General features: G+C 61.0%; 7 protein-coding genes across 9 annotated transcripts in view; 4 read left to right on the top strand and 3 right to left on the bottom strand.

Moving 5' to 3' along the window:
- Positions 1–7,690, top strand: part of LOC131086231 (lipase member M-like) — a 9,180-nt gene extending 1,490 nt beyond the window's left edge. The window contains exons 3-10 of the mRNA XM_058029147.1: positions 784–901; positions 1,183–1,381; positions 2,089–2,198; positions 2,510–2,655; positions 3,612–3,758; positions 5,102–5,173; positions 7,284–7,349; positions 7,457–7,690. Coding sequence (XP_057885130.1) covers positions 784–901; positions 1,183–1,381; positions 2,089–2,198; positions 2,510–2,655; positions 3,612–3,758; positions 5,102–5,173; positions 7,284–7,349; positions 7,457–7,690 — 1,092 coding nt within the window. The remainder of the gene's footprint in view (positions 1–783; positions 902–1,182; positions 1,382–2,088; positions 2,199–2,509; positions 2,656–3,611; positions 3,759–5,101; positions 5,174–7,283; positions 7,350–7,456) is intronic.
- Positions 7,691–9,122: 1,432 nt separating this feature from the next.
- On the top strand, positions 9,123–11,719 carry PAOX (polyamine oxidase). Its single transcript, XM_058029176.1, has 7 exons — positions 9,123–9,267; positions 9,590–10,082; positions 10,160–10,362; positions 10,560–10,815; positions 10,905–11,017; positions 11,091–11,248; positions 11,550–11,719. The coding sequence occupies exons 1-7, from the start codon at positions 9,123–9,125 to the stop codon at positions 11,688–11,690; spliced, it is 1,509 nt and encodes a 502-aa protein (XP_057885159.1). The 3' UTR covers positions 11,691–11,719.
- A 408-nt stretch (positions 11,720–12,127) lies between these two features.
- MTG1 (mitochondrial ribosome associated GTPase 1) lies at positions 12,128–15,047 on the top strand. Its single transcript, XM_058029165.1, has 11 exons — positions 12,128–12,250; positions 12,331–12,397; positions 12,520–12,622; positions 12,706–12,786; positions 12,989–13,045; positions 13,623–13,713; positions 13,793–13,854; positions 13,996–14,092; positions 14,205–14,286; positions 14,391–14,503; positions 14,592–15,047. Exons 1-11 carry the CDS (start codon positions 12,136–12,138, stop codon positions 14,687–14,689), a joined length of 966 nt encoding a protein of 321 aa, XP_057885148.1. The 5' UTR covers positions 12,128–12,135; the 3' UTR covers positions 14,690–15,047.
- A 28-nt stretch (positions 15,048–15,075) lies between these two features.
- SPRN (shadow of prion protein) lies at positions 15,076–16,520 on the bottom strand. Its single transcript, XM_058029167.1, has 2 exons — positions 16,440–16,520; positions 15,076–15,781 (listed from the first exon to the last, which is right to left on the bottom strand). Exon 2 carries the CDS (start codon positions 15,772–15,774, stop codon positions 15,361–15,363), a length of 414 nt encoding a protein of 137 aa, XP_057885150.1. The 5' UTR covers positions 15,775–15,781; positions 16,440–16,520; the 3' UTR covers positions 15,076–15,360.
- A 307-nt stretch (positions 16,521–16,827) lies between these two features.
- ECHS1 (enoyl-CoA hydratase, short chain 1) lies at positions 16,828–19,080 on the top strand. The gene is made up of 8 exons (XM_058029206.1): positions 16,828–16,948; positions 17,609–17,806; positions 17,878–18,005; positions 18,085–18,184; positions 18,269–18,373; positions 18,451–18,570; positions 18,657–18,724; positions 18,836–19,080. Exons 1-8 carry the CDS (start codon positions 16,828–16,830, stop codon positions 18,899–18,901), a joined length of 906 nt encoding a protein of 301 aa, XP_057885189.1. The 3' UTR covers positions 18,902–19,080.
- Positions 19,081–19,408: 328 nt separating this feature from the next.
- On the bottom strand, positions 19,409–20,699 carry PRAP1 (proline rich acidic protein 1). The gene is made up of 3 exons (XM_058029207.1): positions 20,372–20,699; positions 20,212–20,270; positions 19,409–19,869 (listed from the first exon to the last, which is right to left on the bottom strand). The coding sequence occupies exons 1-3, from the start codon at positions 20,438–20,440 to the stop codon at positions 19,536–19,538; spliced, it is 462 nt and encodes a 153-aa protein (XP_057885190.1). The 5' UTR covers positions 20,441–20,699; the 3' UTR covers positions 19,409–19,535.
- Positions 20,700–21,104: 405 nt separating this feature from the next.
- ZNF511 (zinc finger protein 511) lies at positions 21,105–26,501 on the bottom strand. Of its 3 annotated transcripts, none has more exons than XR_009114730.1 (7): positions 26,340–26,501; positions 26,157–26,230; positions 24,646–24,847; positions 24,419–24,543; positions 23,948–24,133; positions 22,185–22,732; positions 21,105–21,264 (listed from the first exon to the last, which is right to left on the bottom strand). XR_009114730.1 is itself a non-coding variant. In XM_058029171.1 (7 exons), exons 1-6 carry the CDS (start codon positions 26,493–26,495, stop codon positions 22,663–22,665), a joined length of 813 nt encoding a protein of 270 aa, XP_057885154.1. In that variant the 5' UTR covers positions 26,496–26,501; the 3' UTR covers positions 21,105–21,264; positions 22,661–22,662. The 3 variants fall into 3 exon arrangements, 2 of the variants coding, with proteins under 2 accessions (XP_057885154.1, XP_057885153.1); XM_058029171.1 differs by having other exon boundaries at positions 22,661–22,732; XM_058029170.1 differs by lacking the exon at positions 21,105–21,264 and having other exon boundaries at positions 21,961–22,732.
- Positions 26,502–26,573: the final 72 nt, after the last annotated feature.

The raw sequence follows: 26,573 nt of genomic DNA, 5'->3' as shown, positions 1-26,573 counted from the left end.
TCCCCAGAGGGTAGAAATTTGTGCATGGCTCCTCTCCTTCAATAACAGCAAGTCGCTCAGGGCCATATCCAGGTGAGCCCTGAGAGGCTCTGAACCTGGGTTATAAGATAAAATTGCTGCATTTAAATCTTTAAACTGCATTTAAACCTTTCCTGCCAACCTCATAACAAAGCAACCCATGGGCAGGACCACAGCTGGATTTTCCCAGTCTGTGCAGTTTCCAGCATGAATAAAGCTCAGGCAGAGCCTTGGGAGCTCTGCATGCCTCCTGTGGGATTTATCCCAGTGCCCTTCCAGTCAGCCCAGCTCGGCAGGTTTATCCCTCTGCCCCAGCTCCTTATCAGCCTGGCTCATCACCCGGAGCCTGATGTGACATGTGCGGCAGGAAATCGGTGCCAGCCGTCTGTAAGGCGGGGTGAGGCGTCAGGAAATCCTTCTGGTTTCAATGGTTTCAGTGAATCCTTCTGGTTTCAATGGTTTCAGTGAATCCTTTTGGTTTCAATGGTTTCAAGCCCTGCAGCCTCCAGCTCCCCTCCCTCCCACGGCTGAGCATCTCCCCTTCCCCTGGGCAGGTCGCTGGGGCAGGGTTTGGACAGAGCCACAAAAAGTCCTCAGCTCATCCAGAGACAGCCTGGGCAAAGCCATGTCCCACAATTTCAGTTTTACCACATCTCAGAACTTCATTTTCACCATGTCAGATGGTAAAAGTCAAAGCTTATCTCCTCGAGTCAGGTAAGTACCTTTACCATGGAAAGTTTCCCACCTGGGTTTTTCTTCTCCCAGAGCCAAATCATCTGCCACAGAGGGTACCCCAGTGAGGAGTATGAAGTGCTGACTGATGATGGCTACTACATCCACCTGAACAGGATTCCTCATGGAAGAGAAAAGCCTAAGAACAGAGGTACAGCTTGATTTCAGTCAGAGACAGCCAAAAATAAAAGCTCTGAATGTCGGCAGGGGAATGGATCAACCTGGACAGGCCGGGGGAATAGTCATTGTTAAAGCAGAAAGAATGAATCTGTGGGATTTCTCCAATTTATACTCAAAGCTGTAGCTGAAGACATGGCCAAAAAGCACATTTTGCTTGGGCAGTGCAAGGCAGAGGCTTTACTGGCCTTAATTTGGGGTGAGTGAACAGAGAGCATGTGCTCCAATAAAATATTCTGTTTCCTTTGCACCCAGGGCCCAAGCCAGTGGTGTTTCTCCAGCACGGGATATTTGGAGAAGGCAGCCACTGGGTGGAAAACCTGGCCAACAACAGCCTTGGCTTCATCCTAGCAGACTCTGGCTACGACGTGTGGCTGGCAAACAGCCGAGGGACCAGCTGGTCCCGGAGACACCAGCACCTTTCAGCCGACCAGGAGGAATTCTGGGATTTCAGGTGGGCTGGAGATGTTACAAAAGCCTGGCAGAGGCTCTCTGCCTGTCCCCGAGCTCCAGGCACAGGTGGGGGCCTCTGAGCAGGCAAGTCAGGGCAGCTCACCCCTGGCACTGGGGAGGATGGGGCACCTGAGCAGACCTGCCTGCTGACACGGTGCCAGCTCCTCCCTGCAGTGCTGAGAGCACGGGCACTGCCACCTGTGTGGGGACACACAGAGACATCACAGAGACCTCACTGAGCTGGCCACAAGTGTCATTGCCACCTCCCCTGCTCCTAGACCCTTGTTGTTGCCCCTTTTTAAGCTGCTGCCGCCTCTCCAGAGCAGAACCCCCAGGCTCGTGAAGAGGCTTTTAGAAAAACCTCACACGGCAGGTGTGCCTTTCACCACCTCCCACCAACACAACAGGAGCCAGTGCTGCATTCCTCGGGGGGAAAGAGCATCCCAGGGAGCAGAGCTGGTGCTGTAATCCTGGTGGGAGCTGGGAATGGCACAGGAATGCTGGCCAGGCTCTCTGCACACTCTGTTTACTGCTCACCCCAGCCGTGGGAGGGCTAAGCCCTTTCAGGGCAGGATGATGCCATGGCAGGAGGGATCCATGCCAGGAATTTCCCCCTGGAAAATCAGCCCCAGATGTGGAGCTGGGCAATGCAAGGCAGCTCAGGGGAAGCTGCTGCCCCACAAGCAGCATCCCCCTCCTGTGTTGCAGCTTCCATGAGATGGCAATGCTCGACCTGCCGGCTGCCATCGACTTTGTGCTGCAGAAAACGGGGCAGAAGCAGCTCCACTACGTTGGATACTCCCAGGGCTGCTCAATTGGTGAGTTCCAAAGGGTCACCCACCACCTTGACTCAAAAAAGTCCATTTTGGTGTTTTTGTCAGCAGAAAGCAGAGGGCTCCACTCCTTGTGGGCTTAAAACACACTGAAGTGCCCCATCAGCCAAGGGAATAAAAGTGGTGCCTCCCTTTGGGCATCTCTTGCACCAACATTTAGCAGGAGAAGGTGGCAACAGATCTCAGATTTCCAAGTGGAGATAATCAATTAAACAGAGCTGAGTCCAAGTGAGCCTTCAGATAAGCACCTGAGGAAAGATGGAGCAAGCCTGAGGTTGTTTTTTCTGTTTTCTCAGCGTTTATTGCGTTTTCATCCATCCCCGAACTGGCTCAGAAAGTCAAAATGTTTTTTGCCCTGGCTCCAGCAGTGTCACTGAAGCACAGCAGAAGTCCACTCATGAAGATGCAGCTCCTTGTGGACAACAAGCTCCAGATGATTCCGGTAAGGGATTGACTCCACACCCTTCTGCCCCAAAACTGACTGGTTCTAGAGAAGGAGTAATGCCCAGCCACAGCCCCTGGGGCTCCCTGGTGCAGCAGAAAACAGTTAATTCCTGCTGGTTTATTAGCACAGGCACAATTCAGGCACACACACAGTCCTGGCTGGATTGTTGAGTGCATTTCTTCTTCCCATCTGTAGGATACACGTGGTCTTTATATGGGGGCACATGGGAATAAATCACACAGGACTCCCTTTTCTTCATGGTGGGAAAAGCCCCTTCTTTAGTCACATAACTCCTTTTTGTACAGTTTTACAGACCCTGAGTGTGACTCCAATGGGTCAGGAGCTTTCTTGCCAATTACTTTTATTGGTAACAAACAAGTTGTTATTCTATATTGAATATTGAATTCTGTCACTCAAACCCCTGCTGTGTACGTGCAGGAAAAGTTGTTTGTGAAGAGGCAATTTTAATTTTTCTGTCTAATGGTGCAAAAACAGTTTATGCAGGTGCCGATTGTTTTTTTTACCCAGTGATAGATTGCTATGCTAATGAACTGCTCACTCCAGGATTGCTTCACATGGGAACTTACACAGTGCTAGCTTCCCTTAGAAGAAACGACAGGCCAGTCAGAGCAGGCTTGATTTTACAAGGCTTTGCTTTATAATTTCTCTACCTTGCTGCAACAGGGGCACTTGTAAGAGCCCTAGACCAACACCTGAAGAAGAACAGCTTTGCTGTGTTGATTCCATGAAAAACAGATCCTGTGCTTGGGGAGGTGAGGGGAAAGGGGAGAGCTGTGAATATTGATTTCGTTGGTGTGTGTTCGGTCAGCACCAACGAGCTGCGCACATCTCCGTGGGGCAGGGGCTCGATTCCTGGGTATTCCCTGTCAGGTGGGGCTGGGCAGCAGGGAGGGCAGGCAGGAGCACCCTCAGCGTGTCCCTCTGCTCCGCAGCTGCTGCTGGGCAGGACGGACGCGTCGCTGCGCATCAGGAGGCTGTGGCGCTTCCTGCCCGAGCTCTGCAGGCACACGCTGCTGCACAGGCCCTGTGCCAACCTCCTCTTCCTCCTGGGGGGCTACAACGAGAAGAACCTCAACATGGTGCGTGGGCCATGCCCCTGGGGACAAGGGTCACTGGCCGTGGGCAGGGGGGAGGTTTGCAGGCAGTCCCGACGTGGGAAGGGATGAGAATCTTGGCTCCGTGCTTCAGGAAGGCTGATTTATTATTTTATGGTGTATATAGATTAAATTTGTACTAATAGAATAGAAGAAAGGATTTCATGGGAAGGGAAGGGAAGGGAAGGGAAGGGAAGGGAAGGGAAGGGAAGGGAAGGGAAGGGAAGGGAAGGGAAGGGAAGGGAAGGGAAGGGAAGGGAAGGGAAGGGAAGGGAAGGGAAGGGAAGGGAAGGGAAGGGAAGGGAAGGGAAGGGAAGGGAAGGGAAGGGAAGGGAAGGGAAGGGAAGGGAAGGGAAGGGAAGGGAAGGGAAGGGAAGGGAAGGGAAGGGAAGGGAAGGGAAGGGAAGGGAAGGAACAAGGAAAGGAACAAGGAAAAAGGAAAAAGGAAGGGAAAGGAAAGAAGGAAAGGAAAGGAAAGGAAAGGAAAGGAAAGGAAAGGAAAGGAAAGGAAAGGAAAGGAAAGGAAAGGAAAGGAAAGGAAAGGAAAGGAAAGGAAAGGAAAGGAAAGGAAAGGAAAGGAAAGGAAAGGAAAGGAAAGGAAAGGAAAGGAAAGGAAAGGAAAGGAAAGGAAAGGAAAGGAAAGGAAAGGAAAGGAAAGGAAAGGAAAGGAAAGGAAAGGAAAGGAAAGGGGGAAGGAAAGGGGGAAGAAAAAGGGAAGGGAGGAAATGGCAAAAAGGAAAAGGAAAGGAAAGGGAGAAGGAAAACGAAGGGAAAAGAAAGGAAAGGGGAATGGAAAAGGGAAGAGAGGAAATGGAAGAAAGGAAAAGGAAAGGAAAAGGAAAGCTTGTGACTCGCACAGAGTCCGAGCCAGTTGACTGTAATTGGCCATTAATTAGAAACAACCAACATGAACCAATCAAAGATGCACCTGTTGCATTCCACAGCAGCAGATAATGTTTTTCATTTCCTCTGAGGCTTCTCAGCTTCTCGGGAGAAAAATCCTGGCAAAGGTGTTTTTCAGAAAATATCATGGCTACAGCCAGGTGGCCCTTGCCAGCACCTCTGAATCACTGTGACCAGCCTGGGGTGCAGCCTCTGCTGAAGCAGCCTCTGGGTGAGCTCAGGCAGTCACTGAGGCCTTGGGCCCAGGGAAGGTGTCTCACAGAGCTCATCCCCATCACCCTCACAGCAATGGGTTTTTAATGAAAATCATCTCCAGCTCTTCAGGCAGTGTGACTCAGCAGTGGCTGCTCTGGGAAACACCTGGCAGCTGCCACTCCCCTCCCACCGGCTGGAAAGCACCCTCAGTGGGATTTGTTTCCTTGCAGACACGGCTGGATGTGTACACATCCCACTATCCAGATGGCACCTCTGTCAAAAACATCGTCCACTGGGCCCAGGTAGGACCCCTGACACACACACCCACCCTTGGTGGGCCCTTCACTGCGGGCCAGGGCAGGCACGAGAGCTCGGGGGTCCCAGACACTGGGAAAGGAAAGGCAAGAAGTCAGAAGAGGTGCTGGGTGCAGGATGAGCTGCCCTGGTGCCTCTGGGGACCAGGGGACTCTGCAGGACACTGTGTGTCCTGTGCTGGGCCAGGCAGGACAAGGGACAGCGCGGGGAGGCCACAGATGGATGTTGGACCCCTCAGGGGTCCCCAAAGCAGAACTTGGGGATACCATAAAGCCCAAGGAGAGGCTGGGGGAACTGGATGAGGAGGAAAATTGGGGAGCCAACAACATCTCCCCCTGTCCAAAGGGGGCCTGGACACCCTGGAGATGGACTCTGCAGCTTCAGCAGAGTTCAGGCCCTGCTGGAAATGGAGAACCCCACCCATGTGCCTCCCTGCAGAGCCAATTATAGGCAGTGGAGGCTGGAAAAGGACAATCAGGGTGCTGGAGGAGCTGCAGCAGCCCCCTGCACACACAGCTGGTGGTGAGCAGGATTCCAGAGGGAAGGGCACCAGGGCAGCCTAGGAATCACATGGAGCACCTTGGTTTGTCAGCCCGTGGCTGGGGACAGGCATGGAGCCAGGGGTCACAAAGCCACCCTGTTAAAAAAGGTGGAATGCCATCTCCTCCTGCAATGTCCCACGGGTGAGGACACCAACACCTCTCCTTGTCCTGCCTGTCCCCAGCCAGCTGGCATGGCTGGAGATGGGCACACGGAGGGCAGGGACTTCCACAGACACTTTCTGAGCACCCTCTCATGATGGGTGCCTTGAGGGGGCCAGGAGATGTGAGACCCACGCAGGAACAGATCCATCTTCTCCAGCAGATCCATTGTGTCACAGCATGTCCAACCTCCCACAGCAGATCCATCCTCTCACGCACAGCAGATCCATCCTCTCATAGATCCATCCTCTCACGCACAGCAGATCCATCCTCTCATAGATCCATCCTCTCACGCACAGCAGATCCATCCTCCCACAGCAGATCATTCCTCCCACAGATCCATCCCCCCACAGCAGATCCATCCTCTCCCAGCAGATCCAACCCTACACAGCAGATCCATCCTCCCACAGAACATAAATCTTCTCCCAGCAGATCCATCCCCTCACTCCCAGCAGATCCATCCTCCCACAGCAGATCCATCCTCTCCCAGCAGATCCATCCTCTCCCTCACAGCAGCTCCATCCTCCCACAGCAGCTCCATCCTCCCACAGCAGATCCATCCTCCCACAGCAGATCCATCCTTCCACAGCAGCTCCATCCTCCCACAGATCAATCTTCTCCCAGCAGATCATTCTTCCACAGCATATCCATCCTCTCCCTCACAGCAGATCCATCCCCCACAGCAGATCCACCCTCTCACAGCAGATCCATTGTCTCCCAGCAGATCCATCCTCCCACTGATCCATCCTCCCACAGCAGATCCATCCTCTCACAGATCCATCCTCTCGCACAGATCCATCCTCTAACTCACAGCAGATCCATCCCCCCACAACAGATCCATCCTCCCACAGTAGACCCATCCTCACAGCAGCTCCATCCTCTCATTCTCAGCAGATCCATCCTCCCACACCAGATCCATTCTCTCACAGCAGACCTATCCTCTCCCTCACAGCAGATCCATCCTCCCCCTCACAGCAGATCCATCCTCTCCCTCACAGCAGATCCATCCTCCCACAGCAGATCCATCCTCCCCCTCACAGCAGATCAATCCTCTCCCAGCAGATCCATCCTCCCACAGCAGATCCATCCTCTCCCTCACAGCAGCTCCATCCTCTCACAGGCAGATCCATCCTCTCCCTCACAGCAGATCCATCCTCTCCCTCACAGCAGATCCATCCTCTCACAGGCAGATCTATCCTCTCCCTCACAGCAGATCCATCCTCTCCCTCACAGCAGATCCATCCTCCCACAGCAGATCCATACTCTCCCTCACAGCAGATCCATACTCTCACTCCCAGCAGATCCATCCTCTCCCAGCAGATCCATACTCTCCCAGCAGATCCATCCCCCCACAGCAGCTCCATCCTCCCACAGCAGATCCCCCCTCTCTCCCCAGGTGATAAAATCCGGAGAATTCAAAGCCTTTGACTACGGCAGCGAGAACCGCGCTCGGTACCACCAGGTAGGAGCCATGGCCGTGCTGGCAGCTGGAGGTGCTGGGGGCCTCTCCAGGGTGCTGCAGGGACACAGTGGCTTCCCTGAGCCCTGAGAGCCCCCCGTGTCCCCCAGGACACCCCGCCCCTGTACCCCCTGGAGGAGATGCCGGTGCCCACAGCAGTGTGGTCGGGAGGGCAGGACTGGGCAGCAGACTGGAGGGACGTGCTGCAGCTGCTGCCCCGCATCAGCCACCTCGTCACCTACACCCACATCCCCGACTGGAACCACTGGGACTTTGTCTGGGGCCTGGACGCCCCCGGGCGCCTCTACAGCAGCATGCTGAGCCTGATGGAGGCCTCCCGGTAGAGCGGCGGCTCCCAGCGGCCTGGCCCCTGTCCCTCAGCTGAGACAGCCCCAGGAGGGGCTGGGACACTGCCTGCTGTCCCCTCCTTCCCGCTGGCCTGACACGCTTGTGGTGATGGTGCTTTGGTTGTTGGGTCTCTGCTCCTTGCTTGGGAGGTCCTCAAGCTCCAGCTCTGGGGTCAGCCAAGGCACCGGAGCAGGCAGGAGCCGCCAGCCCTGCTGGAAGGGCCCCAACATGATGGTGCTGAGCCAGGGACACATGGGGACCCTGCCATGACCCCAAGGTGGGTTGTGGATTAGAGCAGCCGGGCTGTGAGGAGCTGGGCCTGTGGGGGGACAGGCTGAGAGCAGCCCCCAAGCGTGGCACACAAAGGAATGCAGGGGATGCATGAGGCCAAACCCTTCTTGGCAGCAGCAACCACAGGGCTCTGGCCCCAGATTGCAGCCCAGGGGGTTCAGGTTGGATTTGGAGAATCCTTTTTCCCCAAGACAAGTCCTCAGGAAGTGGAAGGTCTCCATCTGGGCCAAGCCAGGCAGCTGCCTGCGTTATTTGGGCAGGGACTCAGTGGCCAAAGGTCCCCAGGAGTGGCTGCTTGGCTCAGCACCAAGGCACTGGGAATGATTATCCCTCATCCCTCATTCCTGCTGACCCCAGATGCCCTGGGCTGGGGTGCAGGGCTGGCATCTCCCCGGGAAGCTGCTGCCAGGCTGATGTCCCCAGCCTGTCCCACCCTGCTGCTTGCTGCAAACCCGGAGGTGGGAAAAATCCCTCCTAAATAAATACTCAAAGGGGGTTTCAGGAGCCTGTGCTTTGACACCCCAGCTCTTCCTTGCATGTGAATATTTCCTGGCAGCAGGGACACAGGGCCAGCTGAGAGAGCTGGGTGGCACCGTAGGCTCTCCAAGGGTCCCAGCTGGGAGTATCCCAGTACATCCAGAACCCTACCCCACCCCTGGGCAGGGGGCAGGGAAAAAACCCCACTAGACAGCCTTGGGAGTGGAGAGCTTTATTGTATCCACGAAGGTTTGGGCATCACGGGTGGGCGGGAGCGCTGGGACTGGCCCTGGGGCGGCTCTGCTGGGATGTGTGCGGCGGGACCGCGGGGCGATGGGCACCCACGATGGGCTCCTCCACCTCGCCAGGCTGGCCGCCACCGCATGAGGTGGATGAGCGGGAGCAGAACGGGCAGCGGAGGAGGGCGGGGAGGTGCTCCCAGGGCTGCCCCTGCTCCAGCGGGGTCCCCTCTGCCAGCCCTGCCCTGCATGGGTGCGGGCAGCCGGTTCATCCCCGCACCGGGACCCCATCCATGCCTCCCTCCATCCCTTCCTTCCTCCTTCCCTCCGTGCCGGGGCTCGGGCCGCTCCAGGGGCGGTGCCGTTGGCGGCGGGCGGTGCCGGCGGCGGCGGAGGGCGGTACCGGCCGGCGCGGGCGGCCATGGAGGGCAGCGGGCCCCGGGTGGTGGCGGTGGGCGCGGGGCTGGCGGGGCTGGGGGCGGCCCAGCGGCTCCGCGGACACGGCTCCCTCCGCCTGCTGGAGGCGGCGGCCCGCGTTGGCGGCCGCGTCTGCACCCGCCCCTTCGGTACGGGCGGCGAGGCCGGGGCAGGCTGCGGGAACCGGGGGTGGGCGGCACCGGGGGGCGGGCCCGGGCCGGGGCGGGGGGCGGCGGTACCGGGATGCGGCAGCTGCCGCACCTGAGCCCCGGCCCGTGGGGCCGGTCCGGAGTGGGCCGGACACGTGGCGGGGGTGGCCGGTCCCGCGAGCACGCGGGCACCGAACGGAAGCCGCTCACGGGGGGCGGCGGGGGCCGTTCCGGGGCACCGGGCTCCCGCTGCGCCCCGAGCGCTCCTGCCCGGGCACGGCTCGGCGTGACCCGCTCTCCCTCTGTCCCTCCCTCCCGGCAGCGTCGGGGCTGGCGGAGATGGGGGCACACTGGATCCACGGCCCCTCGCCGGGAAATCCCGTGTTCCGCCTGGCCTCCCAGTACGGCCTGCTGGGCCCGGAGGCCGCCCGGGAGGAGAACCAGCAGGTGGAGGGGGGCGGCCACCCCCCGCTGCCGTCCGTCACCTACGGCAGCTCGGGCAAGGTGCTGAACGCCCAGGCAGTGCGCGAAGCCCGCGACCTCTTCTACGCCCTGCTGGCCTCCACCCGCGCTTTCCAGGGCTCCAAGGAGCCGCCGTGGCCCAGCGTGGGGCAGTACGTGCGGGCGGAGATCGCCCGGACGGTGCCCACCATGGCGGGGGGCCAGGAGGATGCGCGGCGGCTGCAGCTGGCCGTGCTGGCCGCCTGCCTCAAGCTGGAGTGCTGCATCAGCGGGACGCACAGCATGGACCTGGTGGGGCTGGAGCCCTTCGGCGAGTACGTGTCGCTGCCCGGCCTGGACTGCACCTTCCCAGGGTAAGCGCGGGGCTCCGCGGCGGGACGCGAGGAGCGACCCGGGGCCGCCCCGTGCCCAGCGCTGACTCCTCCCACAGCGGCTACAGCAGCTTGGCCGAGCGCCTGCTCTCGGATCTGCCCGCGGGCACCGTGCTGCTCAACAAGGCCGTGAGGACCATCCGCTGGCAAGGCTCCTTCCGAGAGGAAGGCGACGGTGGCGGCAGGGTTTTCCCCGTGCGGGTGGAGTGCGAGGATGGAGACGTCTTCCTCGCTGACCACGTCATCGTCACCGTCCCGCTGGGTGAGGACACCAACACCTTCCCTTGCCCCGCCCTTGCCCTCCGGCCAGATGGGCGAGCGGAGGGCAGGGATTGCCCAAACCCCTTCCCAGCCTCCCCTCTCCCGCTGGGAAGAGGTTGGAAAGGGGTTTGGGGAGCTCCGAGCACCTCAGACACCATTGAGAGCTGCCCCGTTACCTGCCCGAACTTGTCGCTGCAGGTTTCCTCAAGGAACGGCACCAGGAATTCTTCCAGCCCCCCCTTCCCGAGCGGAAAGCACAGGCCATTCGCAACCTGGGCTTCGGCACCAACAACAAGATCTTCCTGGAGTTCGAGCAGCCTTTCTGGGAGCCCGAGCAGCAGCTCCTGGAGGTGGTGTGGGAAGACGAGTCGCCCCTGGAGGAGCCCGACGCTGACCTGGAGGCCAACTGGTTCAAGAAGCTCATCGGATTCGTGGTGCTGCAGCCGCCAGAGCAGTAGGTGACGGGGGATTTGGGGCATCGGGGCCGCTCGCGGGTGGGCACGGGGAGGGGCAGCAGCTTTCAGCCCCGCCTTGCCGCCCCAGGCACGGGCACGTCCTGTGCGGCTTCATCGCGGGGAAGGAGTCGGAGCACATGGAGACGCTGAGCGACGCCGAGGTGCTCAGCGCCATGACCCACGTCCTGCGCACCATGACAGGTGCCCGCCCCTCCCCGCCCCGCCCGCTGCCCCGGGGGGATCTCCCGATCCTATCCCTGAGCTCCATCCGCAGGGAATCCGGACCTGCCCGCGCCCAGGAGCGTGCTCCGCTCCCGCTGGCACAGCGCTCCCTACACGCGCGGCTCCTACAGCTACGTGGCCGTGGGCAGCTCGGGGGACGACATCGATGTGCTCGCACAGCCGCTGCCCGAGGACCCCCGCGACCCCCGGGTGAGGACTGCTGCCCCAGGGGGTGCGGCGGGGACAGACGGACACACAGACACACGGCGGTGGGGACAGCACAGGGAGGTGGCACTGCTCACCCTCAGCGGGATTCACCAGTGCTCGGGTCACCCGCTGGGCTCCACGGGGGAGGGAGGGAGGGGGCATTCCCACAACAGTCGTGGGCAGGCGGCTCCTAAGGAAGGGGAAGTGCCCTTAGGGGGTTGTTAAGGCGGCGGAGCCGGAGCGCGGGGGTGAGGCTGTTCCAGCGCAGCCCCGGGCCCCTGCGCTCACCGCCCGCCTCTCGCAGCCCCTGCAGCTCCTCTTCGCCGGCGAGGCCACGCACCGCACCTTCTACTCCACCACCCACGGCGCGCTGCTCTCGGGGTGGCGAGAGGCCGAGCGGCTCAACCAGCTCTTCCAGGCGCCCGTCCCCGCGCCTCAGTCCTGAGGCGGCGAAATAAACCGCGGTGCTTTGCCCTTCGCTCTCCTTTATTGAGAAACCTCCGCGCCGGCGGCTTCTTCCTCTCGGTGGCGGGGCGGGTGCGGCGGGGCTGGCTCGGCGGGGCGCTGCCGGTTCAATACCAGTTGGTGCTGGAGATGGTGTAGCGGGGATCGTCCAGCGGGTCCTGCGTCGGGCCCGGCCGCGGGGGAGCCTCCGGGGCGGGTGGGCGAGGGGGCTGAGGCTGAGGCACGGCGGTACAGGGAGTGCCGGGGGGCGCTCCGGGGCCTGCAGGGGGAACGCTGTGCCCCCCGCGGGTCCCGGCACTCCCCGTGCCGCCGGGGGGCGCGGCCGGACCCCCCTGAGGCCCCGGCGGTGGCGGCGGCGGCGGCGGCTCCGCCATGGCTGTCACTGAGGCGGTGTCCGGTCGCGGCGGAAGTGACGCGGCGCAGCCATGCGGGTGTGGGCAGCGCTGAGGGCGGCGGGGACGGCGCCGGGAGCGTTCCGGGAGCGCTTCGAGTTCGGCGGCCGCGATGTGGCCTCGTGGTTCCCGCGGCACATGGCCAAAGGTGAGCGGCGGCAGCGCGGCGGGTCGGGCTCCTCGGCCTCCCCGCCGAGCGCTCACCCCGCGCTGTGCTGTGCGCTGCAGGCCTGCGGCAGATGCGCCTGGCGCTGCGCCGCGCCGACTGCCTGGTGGAGGTGCACGACGCTCGGATATCCTGCACAGCTGCCGGACAACCCTGCCCCTCGTCCCTCCGCACCACCCCTGTCCCTCTCCGCCTCCTCTCCATCCCCTCCCGCTGCTCTCTTGCGGTCACTGTCCTTAGCGCAGGCACATTCCGCTGTCGGGCCGGAACCCCGCGCTGCAGGAGGCGCTGGGCATCCGCCCTCACGTCCTGGTGCTGAACAAGGTGGATCTGGCGGATCCCCGCCGGCAGCCGGTGAGCGCCGGGGCAGGGCAGGGTGGGTGCCTGTGGCAGTGTCACAGGTAGGTGACAGCAGTGCCTCGTCCCGTCCCCTGCAGGAGGTTTTGGAGCAGCTCAGGCAGCAGGGATGCTCGCACGTAGTGTTCACTGACTGCCAGCGTGATGTCAATGTCAAGAAGGTAATGGGGCAGCAGCCCAGCCCGGCTCCCTGGTGAGTTCCAGGGAGAGCCCTCGGTGCTCCAGCTGGCTGCTCCCTTTCCCCCTTCCCTTTCCTCGAGTCCTCTGCTCAGCCACCATTGTGCACGTCCCGCTGGCACAGTGTCACCAAGCAAGTGGCTGCTGCCAGCCAGGGCACAGAGTGACAGCCCTGTCCCTCTGCAGGTTGTCCCCATGGTTGCCAGGCTGGTGGCTGATGGCCCACGCTACCACAGGGCCGAGGTGAGGCACATGCACGGGGACACAGAACACCCTGGGTTGGAAGGGACCCACAAAGACCATCCAGTCCAGCTCCTGGCCCCACACACACCCCAACAACCCCACCCTGGGCATCCCTGGAGCAGTGTCCAAGCTCTCCTGGAGCTCTGGCAGCCTCAGGGCCATGAGAGCCTGGGCAGTGCCCAGCACCCTCTAGGGGAAGAACCTTGCCCTGATCTCCAGCCTGGCACAGCTCCAGCCATTCCCTGGTCCTGTCCCTGTCCCAGAGAGCAGAGCTGGGAGCTGCTCTGGGGAGGAGCTGCAGCCCTTGGGGAGATCTGACATCAGTGTGCTCTGCTCCTTTGGACACTCCCTGACAGCTTTACATCTCTCACAATATAAATGTGGTGCCCGCAGGGCAGGAGGTGAGGCTGCCCCAGTGCAGAGCAGAGGGAGGGTCACCCCCTCTCCCGCCAAGGGATGAGGCTGCTCCCTCATGTGCCACAAGTGCCTGGCAGGGCAAACCCTGGGATATTTCCCTGCTGCTGCAGGGGGTGGTTGGTAACCAGCTGCTCCTTGCCCGTGTCTCCCTGGCTGGCAGAGCTCCGAGCACAACATCCTGGTGATCGGCGTGCCCAACGTGGGCAAGTCCTCGCTCATCAACTCCCTGCGGAGGCTGCACCTCAAGAAGGGTATTCCTGCACGGTGCCAGGGCTCGGGGGGCAGCTGGGCACTGTGCCACCGTGTCCCTGACTGTGTCTGTGCCCCCAGGCAAAGCCACTGCGGTGGGGGGAGAGCCAGGGATCACCAAGGCAGTGCTGTCCAGGATCCAGGTACCGTCCCTGCATCCAGGAAAGCTCCAGGCTCACTGAGGGGTTGCTCAGGCCCCCTTTGCAGCAAGAGCTTAACTCAAGCTCGGCGCCTTGCTCGTTAGCCCTGTGGTGCTAATTAGCAGCCCTGCCTGCCCGTGCCAGGTGTGTGAGAAGCCCCGGATGTACCTGGTGGACACCCCCGGCGTGCTGCCCCCCCGGCTGGGGGATGTGGAGACGGGCATGAAGCTGGCACTCTGTGGTGAGGCTGGGGTCACGCTGCTGCTCACACCCCCTGTGTGTGAGGGCTGCAAGGAGGGTTGGCCAGGGCTAGGCAGGGCTGAGGGAAGCTGGGGCTCGACCCTCTTTTCCAGGAGCCATCCGTGACCACCTGGTGGGGGAGGACGTCATGGCCGACTACCTGCTGTACACCCTGAACAAGCAGCAGCAGTTCAGGTGAGCCAGCAGGGAAGGGTGCCAGGAGGGTGATGGAGATGCCATGGGTGATGGAGATTCCCTGCCCAGGGAGTTTTGGGGGTGTGAGCCATGTCCTCTGGCAGGTACGTGCAGCACTACGGGCTGGGCCAGCCCTGCGACCACATCGAGGCCCTGCTCAAGCACGTGGCCCTCAGCCAGGGCCGCACGCAGAAGGTGAAGGTGCTCACAGGCACAGGTGGGTGATCCGGGGTGCTTGGGAGTTTTGGGGATCCCAGGGCAGCGCCAGGCTGCGCTGACACTCCTGTATCTGCTGCCACCTCCAGGGAATGTCATAATGACGGTGCTCAACTACCCAGCTGCTGCCTACGAGTTCCTGCGGGACTTCCGAGCAGGACGCCTGGGCAGGGTGACACTGGACTGAGACCCGTCATGGACAGGCACTGCCGGCAGCCATGGGGACTGGGGACACCCTGGTGCCCCTTGGAGCTGGGGACACCTCAGCAGGGAGCCGTGGGGTGTGACTGAAGCGGCTCTGCCAGGGCTGTCCCTGATTTTGGGCAAGATGCCGCAGGGACAGGATGCCCTGTGGTGTCGCTGTTGTGATGCTCCCATGGAGAGCCTGGGGCAGGGCTGGTGCCCCCGGCTGGCACCTGGAAGCCGCCAGGGAGCTGCTTCCTCGCCAGGGAGCTGTTTCCTCTCTGGGTTTGGCTTGCTTTGGAGCCTCCATCCCGAAATAAAAGCCTGTGTGGGCAGGGGCCGAGCTCTGGCCATCCCAGGGTCCCGCCTCTCGCCCCGCATCCAGCCACATTTGCTTTTGCCCAATTTTATTGCCGCCTCCTCGGCCTCCGGACACGGCGAGGCCACGGACAGGGGCGCGGTGCGGAGGGGTGCCCGAGCCGGCGGGGTTGGGCTCGGTGTGCAGGGGTGGTGGCGGTGGAGAGTCTTCCGCGGGGGTCCTGCCCCGCCGGCGGTGGGTGGCCGTATCCCCGGGAGCCGCTGCTCGCCCGGGGCGTCGGGCTCAGCCCCGTGGGGGGCGGCCGGTCCTCGCGGCGTCCTGGGTGCACCGGGCACAGTCAGGTCCCCCGAAATCCATCAGCGGCGGAGGAGGGCGGCCAGCGGGCAGAGCCAGGGCAGCGCCCGGCTCGGCGGGCTCCCGGCGGCCGGCGCGGCGGAGGTCCAGGCGCTGGCGGCCGCCGTCCAGTTGCCGTCGCGGTACTCGACGCCGTCTCCCGCTTGCAGCTCACCGGAGAGCCGGGCCCGGCGCAGGGCCGCCCCCGCCGCCACGCCGGCCGCCGCTCCCGCCGCCGCCGCCCCCGCCACGCGCAGGGCCGCGCCGGCCGAGCCGTACCGGGGCACGGCCGCCCTGGGCCGGCTGCGGGCCGCCCCCCGCGCCGCGCCGCGGGCAGCCCCGCGGGCACCGCCGCGCCCACCCTTGCCGGCCACCGTGTCGCAGAAAGTGGCGGCCAGCAGCACCAGCGCCCAGCACGCCGCCGCGCTCCGCCGCATCCCGCACCTGCCGCAGGGAGGGAGGGAGGGAGGGAGGGAGAGCCCCGCCGCTCAGCCGCGCCCGGCCGGGGCCGGGGACCGCGCACCGCCGCGTCCCGCTGCGCGTGTGGTGTGTGCTGCGGCCGCGCACGCGTGTGTCACGGCACACGCACCACCCCGCGTTGCATAAACGCGCTCCCCCCACCCCTGCGGATGATGCTCCTGCACACGCTCGCTCCCGCACGCCCCTGGGGATGATGCTCCCGCACACGCACGATCCCGCACGCCCCTGTGGGTGATGCTCCCGCACACGCTCGCTCCCGCACGCCCCTGGGGATGATGCTCCCGCACACGCACGATCCCGCACGCCCCTGTGGGTGATGCTCCCGCACACGCTCGCTCCCGCACGCCCCTGGGGATGATGCTCCCGCACACGCACAATCCCGCACGCCCCTGTGGGTGATGCTCCCGCACACGCTCGCTCCCGCACGCCCCTGTGGGTGATGCTCCCGCACACACTCGCACACGCTCTGCGCTCCGCAGAACCCTGCGGGTGACGCTCCGCACAGCCGTGGGGATGGCGCTCCCGCACACGCTCGCACCCACGCGTTTCCCCGGCTTCGCGCACACCCCGCCGCAGGGCGCACTCACACGCCCTCCCCTCCCTCCCCAGCCGCGGGGCTCACCGGACCTGGGGATGTCGCCGGCTCGTTCCGCTCCTCTCCACTCCTCCCTGGCCGCGCTCCCGCTGCCGCGCTCCCGCCGCGCCCCCCGCACTCCTCCCCAGTCCCCGCGCGGGGGGCGGCGGGGGAATCCCCCCTCCTCACCCTTTCCTCTTCTCTCCCCGTTCCCCGCCCCTAAGCCCCGCGCACGCCGCCGCCCCGGCCCGCCGAGCCCCGCGGGCAGCACGGCGGGACCCCCGCTCGGGGCGGCCCCGCGCCCCCTCACACGGCCCGGGGGGCCCGGCCCCGCCCCTCGCCCCGCCTCGGCCAATGGGAACGGCGCCTGGCGGGGCGGGGCGGGCTGCACCAATGGGCGGCGGCGGGAGGGGCGGGGCTCGCTCCGCGCTCCGCCATGGCCGCCGCGCTGCGAGCGCTCCTGCGGCCCGCTGCCGCCGCCGCCGCCACTGCGCTGCCCCGAGCGCGCCTCCCGCCGCCGCTCCGCGCCCCCTGCGGCGCTCGGGGCTGCAGCGACGGTGAGCACCGGGACACCGGGGGGGCACCGCGGGGGGTGGGCTTGGCCCAGCCCTGTGCTCAGCGCAGGGCACCGGGTCCCTGCACCGGGCACGGTCGTAGCCCCGGGCAGTGCCCATCGACCTGCTCGTGGTCCCTGGGCTGTGCACTAGGCCACGGCACCGGACACCGCGTCCCTGCTCCGTGTGCGGTCCCAGCGCCGGGCACCGAGTCTCTGGGCTGTGCACCGGGACCACAGCACCGGGCACCGGGACCTAGCGCAAGGTACGGTCCCGGCGCCGGGCCTGTGCCCAGAGAGTTGCACGTGGTTCCGCAGCTGCGCTCCAGAGCCCATCACCGGGCACCGGGGCCCTGCGCCATGTATGGGCAGCGGTGCTGCATACCAGGGCACCGGCACTGCGGCCCGGCACCGGGCACCGGGGCCGCTGGACCGTGCGCCCGGTCCCAGCACTGGGTCCCAGCACAGAGTGGTCACGGGGCTTCATCTTCGCGGGCTAGGGTGGCACTGGGAACTCCTCCGAGCCCGTCCCGCCGGCTGCCGGTGACCGCCGCCACCAAGGTCGCCTTTAAATAGCCTGGGGTGACGGTTGGCGGGGGCGGCCGGGGCCCGCCCGGTGCCCGGCAGCCGGTGCCTAACGGGGCAGTGCTGCTGTGGCGGGCAGGGCCTCCATTCCGGTACCTGCTGGTGCAGAAGACGGGGGCAATGAAGAACGTGGGGCTGATCCAGCTGAACCGGCCGCAGGCGCTCAATGCGCTCTGCGACGGACTGATGGCGGAGCTGGGGCGGGCCCTGGAGGCCATGGAGTGCGACCCGAACGTGGGAGCCATCGTCCTCACCGGCAGCCAGAAAGCATTCGCAGGTAGGACCGTGGCCTCTGCTCACCCCAGAGTTTTGGAGGGGATTGGAGTCCCACTGCACTTCCCTTTGCAGCTGGTGCAGACATCAAGGAGATGCAGAAGAAAACCTTCCAGCAGTGCTACCGCGGTGGCTTCCTGGCCGGCTGGGACAGGGTCGCCACGGTCCGCAAACCCGTCATCGCCGCCGTCAATGGCTACGCCGTGAGTGGCCCCCACACCTCCCTGCACCCCCTGTCCCCACCCTGGCACCCCCTGACCCATCTGTGCCCCCCCATGCCAGCTGGGAGGCGGCTGTGAGCTGGCCATGATGTGCGACATCATCTATGCCGGGGAGAAGGCGCAGTTTGGGCAACCCGAAATCCTGCTGGGAACCATCCCAGGTGAGCAGCAGCACCTGCCAGGGGCTTCCATCCCAGCTGGGGTGGGAGCCCTCTCTGAACCCCTCCTTTCCCTCGATGCCCCAGGTGCTGGCGGCACGCAGAGGCTGACCAGGGCAGTGGGGAAGTCGCTGGCAATGGAGATGGTGCTCACCGGGGACCAGATTTCAGCACAGGAGGCCAAGGAGGCAGGTAGGGCTGTGGGACAGCCCTGGCACTGCAGGGGTCTGGCAGAGAGCCATCCCCCCATGTGCCACTGCCCGTCCTAGGTCTGGTCAGCAAGGTCTACCCTGTGGACAAGCTGCTGGACGCAGCCATTGCCTGCGCTGAGAAGATCGCCAGGAACTCCAAGCTGGTGGCTGCCATGGCAAAGGAGTCAGTCAATGCTGGTAGGGGCTGGGGGCCGACTGGGAACTCCCTGGGGGGGCTGCAGGGCCAGGCTGAGGGGTCTCCCCAACTTCTCCCTTGCTTTCAGCCTTCGAAACGACGCTGACAGAGGGGAACAGGACAGAGAAGCGCCTCTTCTACGCCACCTTTGCCACCGTGAGTAGGGGGAGGAGGGATAACAGGCATCCCTCGTGGCATGAGGGACAACAAGGGTCACTGCAGCCCCCCCTGAGGCTCACTGTCACCTCACCTCTCTGCTTGTCCCAGAGTGACCGCGAGGAGGGGATGACGGCATTCGTGGAGAAGCGCAAGGCCAAGTTCACCGACAGCTGAGCCCGGCAGCTGCAGGTCCCTGGGGTGGTGCAGGTCCCCACGGCCTCCTGCAGCCCGTCCACCCCCGCCTTACCCCGCCCAGGGGACCGGGACCCGTCGGCGAGCCACGCTCGGGGTGACAGCCAGCAGTGGGGACCGCCTCGGCCTTCGCTATTAAAGGGTTTTCTAGGTGCTGCTGGGACATGGGGCATCCTTGCTGCGAGGTCCTGCCTTGGCTGGGAAATGTTGGGGTTCACTGAGCCCCCCGTGCTCCCTCACTGCTCTCCATGATGGGCTGGGCATGAGCACCTTTGTGGAGCGTAGGGCTGGGTGTTCCCCAGCCTGTGGCACCTTCTGGGGCACAACCAATGTGCTGAGTTTGCCTCAGCCTCACCTGAACTGGGATGATGGGCTGAGTCTCCTGTCCTAGGGCATCATCCTCGCCCTGCCGGGCGCCTTGGGGTAACCCTGAGGGAGTTCCTGCACATTTGGGGGCCCCAGCAGGTTTCTGGCAGTAATGAGGAGCCCACCAGGATGTGGAGAGGGGAATGGGTTTATTGGTGAGGCTCAAGGCTCAGTAGGAAGGGACAAATTTCCCCAGGAAACCCCAGGGGCAGCTCCCACCCCTCATCTCACAGCCCAGGCACATCTCCACTCAGCCGTGGTGGATGTAGTCAAGATCCTCCTCCGGGCCATTCTGCACCTTTGGGGCTGGCATCCGGAATGGCACACGGGCATTGACCTCCCTGGCATTGTCCTGGGGGTGGTACAGGTGGTCACGATCCTCCTCCGGGCCATTCTGAACCTCTGGGACCGGCATCCAGAATGGCACACGGGCCTCCCTGGCACCATCTTGGGGCTGGTACAGGTGGCCACCATCCTCTTCTGGCCTTGCCTGGCCTTGGGGTGGGCCCCTCTGAGCCCAGGCACTGCTGGAGAAGACCTTTATACCTGGTTCACCCTCCTCTGGTGTTCCCACACCCAGGATGCTGGAAGAGAGAACAAAATCAAGGAGAGGTTGCCAAATACCCCCCTGTGCCAGAAGAATCCCACCACAGTGGAGTGCAGGGACTCTGGTGAGGTTGCCCACGCCCCATGAAGCACCAGTTAGGATCTCAGGGTGCAAACTTAAATACTTGTTTCACAAAAGGACTAGAGAAACCAGCTGGGTGCTCAGAGAGTTTGCATAATTCGGGGAGGGAGATGGAGCTGGGACTCCCTTAATTTTGGGGGGCACAAAGCAACAAGGAGGGCACAAAGCAACAATTGATTCCCTCCTGAAACACTTTCCCATTATTGGTTTTGGCAAGCCAGATGTGAGCACCCCTTACCTTTCCTCAGCCAAATCCTGCACTGTGGCCAGGTCCTTCCACCAGGAGCTGCTCAGAGCCTGTGGGGAGAAAGACAAGGGGGTCCCGAGGGGGGACACGGGTCACACGTGGGTGCCCTCAGCAGAGGGGACAGCGGGAGGGCAGGGGAGGCAGGGCTCACCTGGGTGCTGCCGGGTGCCAGCAGGAGCAGGGCCGTGCCCAGCAGGATGGTCACACTGCAGAGCCCCATGGTCCTCGGGTGGAGAAGAGAGGGATGGCAGAGAGTGGTGGCACAAGCCGTGACACCCCCTGTTCCCGTGGCCACAGCTCCTCCCTGACCCCAGCACCCCCCGTGCCCACCGGGCTGGCACAGACCTACCTGTCCGCGGCTGCCTTTTGTCACACCGGCCTCGCACTTTGCCCGCCCCGTGGCAGCCTGCTGGCACTGGGTGGATCCAGGTGCTGCTCCCGCCCATCCCGTGTCCCTCCTGTCCCTGCTGGCTCCACATCCCGCCCATCCCGTGTCCCTCCTGTCCCTGCTGGCTCCATGTCCCGCCCATCCCGTGTCCCTCCTGTCCCTGCTGGCTCCACATCCCGCCCATCCCGTGTCCCTCCTGTCCCTGCTGGCTCCACATCCCGCCCATCCCGTGTCCCTCCTGTCCCCGGGTGGCTCCAGGTGCTGCTCCCGCCCATCCCGTGTCCCTCCTGTCCCCGGCTGGCTCCAGGTGCCGCCCATCCCGTGTCCCTCCTGTCCCTGCTGGCTCCATGTCCCTCCCATCCCGTGTCCCTCCTGTCCCTGAACGGATCCAGGTCCCGCTGTCGCCCATCCCGTGTCCCTCCTGTGCCTGGTGGCTCCACATCCCGCCCATCCCGTGTCCCTCCTGTCCCTGAATGGATCCAGGTGCTGCTCCCGCCCATCCCGTGTCCCTCCTGTCCCTGCTGGCTCCACATCCCGCCCATCCCGTGTCCCGCCCGGCCCCGATTCGATCCAGGTCCCGCTGCTCATGGACACGGCACCCCGCGCACTCCTGGGCTCTCCAGGCAGCTCCGTGTCCTCCTGCCAGTGCACGATTTCTGGAGAGATGGGAAATTCAAGTTTTGGCTTGAAATAAGGATTTTTTGACAGCCAGTAACCAGCTGGGAAATACTTTGTTGGACTCTGGGAAAAGCTGGTGCCTAGGAGACAATCAGAAACTTCAATTTGTCTCCCAGCAGCACGGACAGGCTCTCAGGGAGCCTGGGAAAAAGGAATTGCAAGGTCAGAACTCCTGAACACAGTGAGGAAGAGGAGGCTGGGCTGCTGCCTGACCTTTGCACCATCACATGCCAAGGCCTGCTTCCCCTTCCCAGCTATCCCAGTGTGGGGAGAGCCTCCTTCAGGGCTTTAGCGTTGGAAGTGATCTTTGCTCCCTGCTGGGAGATGTTCCTGTGTGGCTGCAGGCTTTGCCTGCTGGAGACAGCCCTCTGCAGAGCCCACGGAGCAGGGATTAGGGCTGGATGAGTTCTAAACAGAGCAAAGCTTTTTAAAACTCACTGGGAAATCTCCTACATCTCCGTAAACATCATTCCCTGTGCCATTTGCAAGGATTTTTCAAAGCCCCTTTGATCTTCTATTCCTCACAGGGAGGGGGAAGGGAAAAAAATTGCAATTATAGATCCTAAGCTTCTTGGATAAACATTGTTCCAGAAACTTGTTCCAGAAACCTCTTTTTTTTTTTTTTTTTTTTTTTTTTTTTTTTTTTTTTTTTTTCCCCTTATGCAAAATTATTGAGTGTCAGGATTCACCAGTGAGTTTCCAGTTTTTTTTCCAGGAGGATGAGATTACAAAGGGAAAGGTGAGAAGGAAAACCACCTCCATCCCAACCTGACTTTGGCAGCATTTGCAGCAAAGGGAGGGAGGTTCATTCCATAAAATCTAACTCTGCCTGGGCTTCAAAACAGTACTTAAAATTCACTATGAAGCAATTTTGTAAAAATTCCTTTTATTTATTCACCTGCTTGGAAGTCACTTTATTTCAGCTCCCTGTGAAAATGCTTCTCCTGGCCCAGACAGACCTTTGAGAGCAGGTGCAGAGGAGACTTCAGTGAGGTGGAGGAAGTCAGAATTGGAACCAATGGGGTTTTTTCCCCCATTTTCTTTTCTCAGTTATTCCAGCTTCCATACAGTCACCTGGTCATCTTGTAACTTCTCGATTCCATTTCTTTTTTACCTCCAAGAGGCAAAAAATAAAACACCCAAACCTGTGCAGCCTCAGCTGCAGGACAGTTTCCTTAACACCTCACCACTCACTCTGGGTTCCTCTTCCTCAAATCCTGAGGATTCTTAATTCAGTTGGGTGATGTTTGACATCAGGAGCACATGCCCAAATGCTGGCAGAGCTTTAATTGGTTTGGCTGGTTTATTCCAGAGTGGGAACTGGAAATATCCCTGGTGGCACTGGCCCATCTTGCACAAAGCTGCTGCACTGACCTTCAGACTTTTTTCCGTGGTCCTTTAAATCCTCGGGTGGCACCTTGTCCAAAACAAATTGTGGATGGGATCCTGGAGAGGGAGACAGCCTTTAATCCAAGTGAGGATCCAGCCCTCACAGGCTCACTGGGATGCTGAATGATCTGTGGGGCATTTTAGGAAAAGCAAGGTATGGGAGAAGCAGGACATGTAAATCACCACAGGATTTAAAGAATTAGTGAAATACTGGTTGGATTTCCTGGGTACTCTGCACATTCCTGTCCTGGAGGCCTCTTCACAACAAGGTGTGTTACCAAATGTAACACCTGGGCAGCTGCAGTGGTTGAGAATGAGCAGGAGAGCAGAAGCAGCAACCTGCAACACCTTGGGAAGAGACCAGCTGGGCAAACACAGCCTGCTCTTCCTTCCACCTCCTCCTTTCAAAAATGGTTTTGGAAGCACATGTGGGATTCCTGCAGTGGCTGAGAATGAGGAGCAGGAGGGCAGAAGCAACATCCTGCAATACCTTGGGAAGAGAGGGCAGATAAACACAGCTCCCACAGCATATCCATGCCCTGCTCTTCCTTCCTTCTCTCAAAAATGCCTTTGGAAGCACACGTGGGATTCCTGCAGTGCTTGAGAATGAGAAGCAGGAGGGCAGAAGCAGCATCCTGCAATCCCTTGGGAAGGGGAAGAGATCAGCTGGGCAAACACAGCCTGCTCTTCCTTACACCTCCTCCTTTCAAAAATGCCCTTGGAAGCACATGTGGGATTCCTGCAGTGGTTGAGAATGAGGAGCAGGAGAGCAGAAGCAGCAACCTGCAACACCTTGGGAAGAGAGGGCAGATAAACACAGCTCCCACAATGCCCTGCTCTTCCTTCCTTCTCTCAAAAATGCCTTTGGAAGCACACCTGGAATTCCTGCAGTGGCTGAGAATGAGGAGCAGGAGGGCAGAAGCAGCAACCTGCAACACCTTGGGAAGAGATCAGCTGGGCAGACACAGCCTGCTCTTCCTTACACCTCCTCCTTTCAAAAATGCCTTTGGAAGCACACCTGGAATTCCTGCAGTGGTTGAGAATGAGGAGCAGGAGGGCAGAAGCAGCAACCCTGCAATCCCTTGGGAAGAGACCAGCTGGGCAAACACAGCCTGCTCTTCCTTACACCTCCTCCTTTCAAAAATGCCTTTGGAAGCACAGCTGGAATTCCTGCCTGGCTTATCCCCAGCACAGAGCAGCCCAGGCCATGCTGCAGAGGGCTGAGGAGCTGGAGTGGTTGCAGCCCCCTTGCCCTGAGGCCAGAGTACTGACCTGGATTTGTAGAACCGTTTCTCTGGCACTGAGGGGCCGGGGCTGGCTGCAGGCTGGGAGATCTCCATGCTCTCCTCAGGCCCTGTCTCCATGGCATTCCCTTGGGACTGCTCTGCCATCTCCACGCTCACATCCATGGGCACGCTGCTGCCCTGCTCCACGGGAGAGTTTGTGTGCTTGGAGCCACTGCAGAGATCAAATTTTACATCCTGGCTCAGGAGCTGCCAGTGGGCCCAGAGCCAAGGAAATCAAAGGTAGTTCATGAGGAAACAAGTCCATCTGGGAGGGATTCCTTCCCAATTTCCCATCTCTCCCTGCCCTCTGGGAATGGGAAGCCATTCCCTGTTTTCCTGGCACCCCACCCCTTGTAAAGAGTCTCTCCATGTTTCCTGTAGCTCCCCTGAGGCCACAGTGGGGTCACCTCAGAGCTGGACAACCCTAATTCCCTCAAGAGGGAAGTTCTGCAGTTACCTTTTCACCTTCTTGGGCCTGTCAAACCGAAAGTCAGCAGGATACAGGTGCACAGTCACCAAGTGATCCTTCCTGTCCTTGCTGCTCCTGAACTTCTCTGTGCAGCCTTCCACCAGACACTGGTACTGCAAAGCAGGGAGGAGAAAGGAAAAAAAAAAAACCACATAACTGGGGAAAAAACCAACCACACACCAACCACCAGGCAAGGGCTGGGCATGGCAGCTCACCATATTTTGCTTTTCAGCCATTATCTGGAAGAGGGAGTCGTGCCACTCCAAGATGTGGATGTCCAGGAGGTTCCCAGAGGGAAAGGAGCGCTTGCAGAAGGAGCAGACATTCCTGTGCAGGGTGTTGTAGTGGTGCTCATAGCCCTCCAGCGTGTCAAACACCTGGCTGCAGCCAGAGATGTGGCAGCTGAACTCGGACACCCTGCAGGGAAATCAGGATTTCAGTTAAATCAGAGCCCTGCAGAGAAATCAGGGCTTTGAGTTAAAGCAGAGCCCTGCAGAGAAATCAGGGCTTTGAGTTAAATTACAGCCCTGCAGAGAAATCAGGGCTTTGAGTTAAATTAGAGCCCTGCAGGGAAATCAGGATTTCAGTTAAATTAGAGCCCTGCAGGGAAATCAGGGCTTTGAGTTAAATTAGAGCCCTGCAGAGAAATCAAGGCTTTAGGATAAATTAGAGCCCTGCAGAGAAATCAGGGCTTTGAGTTAAATTAGAGCCCTGCAGGGAAATCAGGGCTTTAGGATAAATCAGAGCCCTGCAGAGAAATCAGGATTTCAGTTAAATTAGAGCCCTGCAGAGAAATCAGGGCTTTAAGCTAAATTAGAGCCCTGCAGGGAAATCAGGGCTTTGAGTTAAATGAGAGCCCTGCAGGGAAATCAGGGCTTTAAGTTACATTAGAGCCCTGCAGGGAAATCAGGATTTCAGTTAAATTAGAGCCCTGCAGAGAAATCAGGATTTCAGTTAAATTAGAGCCCTGCAGAGAAATCAGGGCTTTGAGTTAAATTAGAGCCCTGCAGGGAAATAATGACTTTAAGCTAAATTAGAACCTTATTTTCAGCTGCAAACGTCCCCTCTAGATGCCTTTATCTTGGATTGGATCACAAGGCTCATCTGATTTCAGCACCTTGCCATGGGAAGGGACAGCTTCCACCAGGCCCACACCTGCAGCCACAACACTTGTGGCATGTTTTTGTGACTAATATTTAATATTAAATGCCAGGTGCAATGAACAAAGATCATGATGGCGCCAGCAGATGGAAACTTATTTGCCATTGGAAACTCATTAACCATTATGGCTCCAGGATCATCTAGATCGTGCTCCTGTTGAAGGACAAACAAGCCATTAATTAATAAATTAGCTGTCTGGGCTAAAAGTTACAGTCGTGGATGACAGCTCAGCCATCCAGCACAGTCCTGCTAGGCCAGTGCTTTTATATGAGGCATCCAAAGGTGAACCTCACACTATACTCAAAGTACTTCCTGGCTTTTAAATACGACAGCAAGACCAAGAGTCTCCCCCAGGCTTGGCCTTCCCGCTTGGACAAGCTGCGGGAACCCAGAGAAGCTGTGGGGATCCCTGCAAGTGCCCAAGGCCGGGCTGGACAGCGCTCGGAGCAGCCTGGGGTAGATGAAGATGTCCGTGCCCATGGCAGGGGGGAGGAATGAGATGATTTTCCAACCCAAACCATTCCTTGATGCCACGACGGGCAGACTCCGAGCCCGCCTCACTTACTTGGGCCTCTCGGCCACCTCCTCGAGGCTGGTGAGGACGCCCTGCAGGTAGAGGTGCCTGTGCACGTCCCCATCCTAGAGAGGAGCAGAGAGCGGCGCTGTCTGTGGGGCGGGCAGGGCTCGGGGCACAGCGCGAACCCTCCTGCCCCGCAGGAACAGCGGCCCCCTCGCGGCCCCGCCTCACCTCCAGCAGCGGGTGCTGCGGGCCGAGCTGGAGGCGGCGGGGGGCGAAGGTGAAGGGCGGCATTGGGCGAGGGGCAGGCGGGCATGGGGGAGCCGGAGGGAGCGGCGGGAGCCCCTCACGGAGGAGCGGGCGGAGGCGCGGCGGCAGCGGCAGCATGGCGGGAAGAGCGAGGCGCGCAGGGCGCATGCGCGGGGGAGGCGCTGCCAAGGTTACCGCGCCGCCCAGAGCGCATGC

This window comes from Melospiza georgiana, chromosome 8 (assembly GCF_028018845.1).
Source record: "Melospiza georgiana isolate bMelGeo1 chromosome 8, bMelGeo1.pri, whole genome shotgun sequence".
Lineage (NCBI taxonomy): Eukaryota > Metazoa > Chordata > Aves > Passeriformes > Passerellidae > Melospiza > Melospiza georgiana.
Note: the sequence above shows the minus strand (reverse complement) of the source record. Positions and strands in the feature narration are given on the sequence as shown.

Excerpts from the sequence above, each read along its gene's own strand:
- PAOX (XM_058029176.1), top strand. The coding sequence starts at position 9,123 with ATGGAGGGCAGCGGGCCCCGGGTGGTGGCGGTGGGCGCGGGGCTGGCG. Across the intron at positions 10,083-10,159 it reads CTGGACTGCACCTTCCCAGG|CGGCTACAGCAGCTTGGCCG; the intron begins GTAAGCGCGGGG and ends CTCCTCCCACAG. Across the intron at positions 10,363-10,559 it reads CATCGTCACCGTCCCGCTGG|GTTTCCTCAAGGAACGGCAC; the intron begins GTGAGGACACCA and ends TTGTCGCTGCAG.
- MTG1 (XM_058029165.1), top strand. The coding sequence starts at position 12,136 with ATGCGGGTGTGGGCAGCGCTGAGGGCGGCGGGGACGGCGCCGGGAGCG. Across the intron at positions 12,787-12,988 it reads GTGATGTCAATGTCAAGAAG|GTTGTCCCCATGGTTGCCAG; the intron begins GTAATGGGGCAG and ends GTCCCTCTGCAG. Across the intron at positions 13,855-13,995 it reads CAGTGCTGTCCAGGATCCAG|GTGTGTGAGAAGCCCCGGAT; the intron begins GTACCGTCCCTG and ends TGCCCGTGCCAG.
- SPRN (XM_058029167.1), bottom strand. The coding sequence starts at position 15,774 with ATGCGGCGGAGCGCGGCGGCGTGCTGGGCGCTGGTGCTGCTGGCCGCC.
- ECHS1 (XM_058029206.1), top strand. The coding sequence starts at position 16,828 with ATGGCCGCCGCGCTGCGAGCGCTCCTGCGGCCCGCTGCCGCCGCCGCC. Across the intron at positions 18,185-18,268 it reads CCTGCTGGGAACCATCCCAG|GTGCTGGCGGCACGCAGAGG; the intron begins GTGAGCAGCAGC and ends TCGATGCCCCAG. Across the intron at positions 18,725-18,835 it reads TCTACGCCACCTTTGCCACC|AGTGACCGCGAGGAGGGGAT; the intron begins GTGAGTAGGGGG and ends TGCTTGTCCCAG.
- PRAP1 (XM_058029207.1), bottom strand. The coding sequence starts at position 20,440 with ATGGGGCTCTGCAGTGTGACCATCCTGCTGGGCACGGCCCTGCTCCTG. Across the intron at positions 20,271-20,371 it reads TGGCACCCGGCAGCACCCAG|GCTCTGAGCAGCTCCTGGTG; the intron begins GTGAGCCCTGCC and ends TTCTCCCCACAG. Across the intron at positions 19,870-20,211 it reads CAGGATTTGGCTGAGGAAAG|CATCCTGGGTGTGGGAACAC; the intron begins GTAAGGGGTGCT and ends TCTCTCTTCCAG.
- ZNF511 (XM_058029171.1), bottom strand. The coding sequence starts at position 26,495 with ATGCTGCCGCTGCCGCCGCGCCTCCGCCCGCTCCTCCGTGAGGGGCTC. Across the intron at positions 24,544-24,645 it reads TGGCTGAAAAGCAAAATATG|TACCAGTGTCTGGTGGAAGG; the intron begins GTGAGCTGCCAT and ends CCTGCTTTGCAG. Across the intron at positions 24,134-24,418 it reads AGGCCCAAGAAGGTGAAAAG|TGGCTCCAAGCACACAAACT; the intron begins GTAACTGCAGAA and ends TGATCTCTGCAG.